The 3,814-nt window shown below is 43.7% G+C and overlaps 1 protein-coding gene across 1 annotated transcript; it reads left to right on the top strand.

Annotated features, from left to right (window-relative positions):
• The first annotated feature begins 800 nt into the window (after positions 1-800).
• LOC147938090 (uncharacterized) lies at positions 801-1,910 on the top strand. The gene is made up of 2 exons (XM_087465463.1): positions 801-1,043; positions 1,236-1,910. Exons 1-2 carry the CDS (start codon positions 801-803, stop codon positions 1,908-1,910), a joined length of 918 nt encoding a protein of 305 aa, XP_087321589.1.
• Positions 1,911-3,814: the final 1,904 nt, after the last annotated feature.

The following is a 3,814-nucleotide window of genomic DNA, read 5'->3' as shown; positions in this document are numbered from 1 at the left end:
CGACACTGTGGGGTAGTGTCGGTCGACCCCAAGGCCAGTGTCGGTCGACACTTGGCTGGTGTCGGTCGACACGTGGCTGGTGTCGGTCGACACCTCCCTTCCAGCGAGACGATGTTTGATTTCCTGGTTTGTGTGTTTTGTTTGATGCTTGTTTGGAACTTTGGAATCATTGTTGCTTGTGTGTATAGCCCACTAGATGGGAGGATTGCCTCACTGAGTGTTTATCAAATACTCATGCATCTCAATATGTGTTTGTGGTGCAGGTAAAGGCAAAGTGTGATCGTGGAATCAAGGCGATGAAGAGGAGGATGTTCTAGTGGTTCGCTTGGTTGTCTGGCTTCTGTTAGGTTGCTAGAGTTGAGTCCTAGAACATTGTTTAGGATTGCTGGTTATTTGATTTATGCTGTTTAGATCATTAGTTTGTGATTGGAATTAATACTGGTTACTATTTTATTGGTTATTGGTTTATTGGATATTTATTGGTTTGTTATTCCGCTGTTGATTGTGAATGTGGTTAGGTGGCTAGTGGATATGAGACCACTAGCTATAGTTTATTTATATATATATATATATATATATATATATATATATTATTTATTATTTATTATTTATTATTAAAAAAAGGTCGGTCGTTTCAATGAATAATTTAAAGAGTAAAAATGACATTGAATATTGAATTTTCAAATTATTTTGATTCATTATAAGACAAAAAATACATATCAATATACAAATTTTAAGAAATTTCTTTAAAGATGGCAAAATATGTAGTCACAACTATTAGTAAAATACACAATTCTTAAATGAACAAACATACTTTTATAAAAAACAAGATCGTTGCGGTAGATTCCGGTTGCTCCATTTTGGTTTGGCGTGATCCATGGTTACCAGATATCCGTCCAAGACCAGCGAATGGTTGGGGAAGTTTGTGGTTGCCGAGTTTGATGGTTAATCATTTCATTAATCCAGTTACGAAGGACTGGCATTTGCCTATTCTTGAGGAGTTTTTTGATCAAGTTGATATCTCTCTTATTCGGAGTATGCCGGTCAGTAAAACTTCTCAACCGGATAGATTATTATCGCATATTACTAAGTCAAGAAAGTACACGGTCAAATCAGGTTATCGGTTGGCCTGAGAACTAATTGCAGATGTTGAGTATGGGCCGACATGTGTGTCCTTACGGGCTCAGTCGTGGAAATTAGATGTACCCTCGAGGATTCAACACTTTCTCTGGCAGATTAGGTCGGGTGCTCTCCCCGTATTAGAAAGGCTTTCGTCTCGGGGTGTCCGGTGTGAGGCTTTGTGTAAGCGGTGTGACTCTGCAGTAGAGACTAAAAACCATGTGCTCTTTGAGTGTCCTCGGTCGCGACGCATTTGGGAAATGTCCCCAGTCGTGCTCGATCCGGGAGGTTTTCCATATAATTTGATCTATGCGAATCTAGATTTCATATTCTGGCGATTCTGGCGGGCGTCTTCCCAATCCGGGGTTTCAGATATAACCCTTCGTCTCCCCTGGATTGTATGGTTAATTTGGAAAGATAGGAACAAAAAGGTTTTCCAAGGTATCGAGGTAGAGCCAACTGAAATCTTGAATCAAGCGGCTAATGATAAATTACTGTGGGAGGAGGCCAAATCATACTCGACGCGTTATCTGGATTTACCGCCTTTATTGGAGGACAGGGGTCTCTTTCCTCGTTGTCAGATTGATGGTTCATGGAAAAGTACGAATCTTTTTCAGGGTCTGGGCTGGTGGTGCTACAGTGGAGAAGATTCAACGCTCCTTTTGGGAGCACGGAGTCACCGAAGAGGTCTTACTCCCTTACACGCGGAATTACAAGCACTGATCTGGGCTATGGAGTCTTTACTGGCGGCTGGAGTTGTTTGTCAGGCTTTTGAGATGGACTGTGCTTAGTTAGTTGCGATGGTGCAGACGCCGGATGATTGGCCTGCTTTCTCGAATTTGCTGGAGGATTTCGCATTATTCCGAACTTCTTACCCTTCCTTGAGCTTAGTCAGGATCTGTAACATCCGCGAACCAGAATTTGGGATTTTGGAAGGAGTGTCGATCGACACCCTAGTGGCATCGATCGACACCACTAATTTCTGGGTTCGACCGGTTTGATTTAATTGCCGAATTGGTTCGGTTTGGTTCAATTTAAATCCCTAAGTCGAGTTATAAGTGTCTTAGGACGAATTTTAGGGTTTCAGAGTCTCATTTTGTCGCCGTTGAGTGAAAAGAAAGAGAGAAAAGAGAGAAAAACGTTTTCTGAGATTTCTGGGCTTGTTCTTGGTGATTTTGGAGAGATCTGAGGCTGTAGGAGGGTTAGCTGTTGCTGGAATCGAAGGGGAAGCTTCTGGAGGTGTTGTTTTCCACGTTTCTCAATCCAAACTTCTTGTTCTTGAGGTGAGTGCTTGACCATGGTTGATCTAAGCATGAGATCTCTCTTGTTTGTGTGTTTTCTTTGTGGTTTGTGTTGTTTTGTTGCTTGGGATCATTGTTTGTGTGATTTCTAGTGAATTCCGAGATGGTTAGACTTGATTGGAGTCGATTTTGGGTTGATTGGAGTCGGAGTTCGTCGCTGGGTTTCGCGCAGATCGTGTCTGCAGAGGAGGCATTGATCGACACTCAGGAGCATCGGTCGACACCAATTTGATGGGCATCGGTCGACACTGTTTGGCATCGGTCGACACCTTGTTGTAGCATCGATCGACACCGTTTGGCATCGGTCGACACTAGTCTTATCCGAGACTTGTTTTTCTGTTTTGATGTATTGTTGTGTGTTGTTTGTTTTGCTTGAACTTGAGGGTCTCATCTGCTTGTGTGTATAACCCAGTAGATGGGAGGATGGCCTCACTAAGTATTTATGATAATACTTACGCATCTCAATTGTTGTTTGTGGTGTGCAGGTAAAGGAAAAGTGTGATCGTGGAATCAAGGGCTATGAGGAGGAGGATGTTCTAGAGACTTGATTGATTGTGGTCTAGCTGTTGTTAGGTTGCTAGATTAAGTCAAAGGAACATTGTAGGATGTTAGTTGTTGGTTATCTCTTTATTTGATTGATGTTATTGGTTATTGGATTTGAATGTTGGAATTCTTTTGGTTTAATGGAATTTGTTTTATTTGATTATCCGCGGTTATTGATTGATGTTAGGATGTTAGTGGGTATGGGACCACTAGTAAATTAAGGTATTAAAAAAAAAAAAAAAACGGGAAGGGTTGTTTCAATTTGGTATCAGAGCCCTTACGGTTCTAGGTCTAGGGTTCATTGTGCTTTTGCTGTTGATGTTTAGGATTACATGCTATAATTGATTGTGTGATTGGCAATTGTGTGTGGCATGAAGTCCTAGAACATCCTCTTCGAGCCTGATTGTGATTCCACGGTGAGTTGTGTTTCTTGTGTATTAGAATTATTGTTTGCTTAGCCTTCTGTTCTTGGATGATACAGATGGTTAGGGGTGAGGATGCTGTTGGTCGCGGTCGTGGTCGTGGGCGTGGTCGTGGTCGGGGTCGGGGACGAGGTCAGGTTCCTGAGGCCAGTGTGAGTGTGACCCAGAGCATGGCCAGTGAGGAGGTGGCGGAGTCACAGGTTCATCCTAGTGTGTCTGGAGACCAGGCTGGTTTGGGTGACGGCAGGGCGGATGGGCCCGGTGTCCGTCACGGTGTTGCCCCGGGTGTGGGGGTTGCAGCGGGAGGTGCTCCAGGCAGGGAGGATGTCTTGATGGACTTGCTAGCTCAGGTAGCTCAGGCTTTGCAGCGACTTCCAGCAGTTGTGCCGCCAGTGGTTGGTGGGCAGGATCCGGTAGTGCCGCCCGTGG

This window comes from Camelina sativa, chromosome 9, assembly GCF_030686135.1.
Source record: "Camelina sativa cultivar CO46 ecotype springtype chromosome 9, ASM3068613v1".
In the NCBI taxonomy this organism is placed as follows: domain Eukaryota; kingdom Viridiplantae; phylum Streptophyta; class Magnoliopsida; order Brassicales; family Brassicaceae; genus Camelina; species Camelina sativa.
The sequence above is the reverse complement of the archived record's forward strand: the minus strand, read 5'-3'. Positions and strand labels throughout refer to the sequence as shown.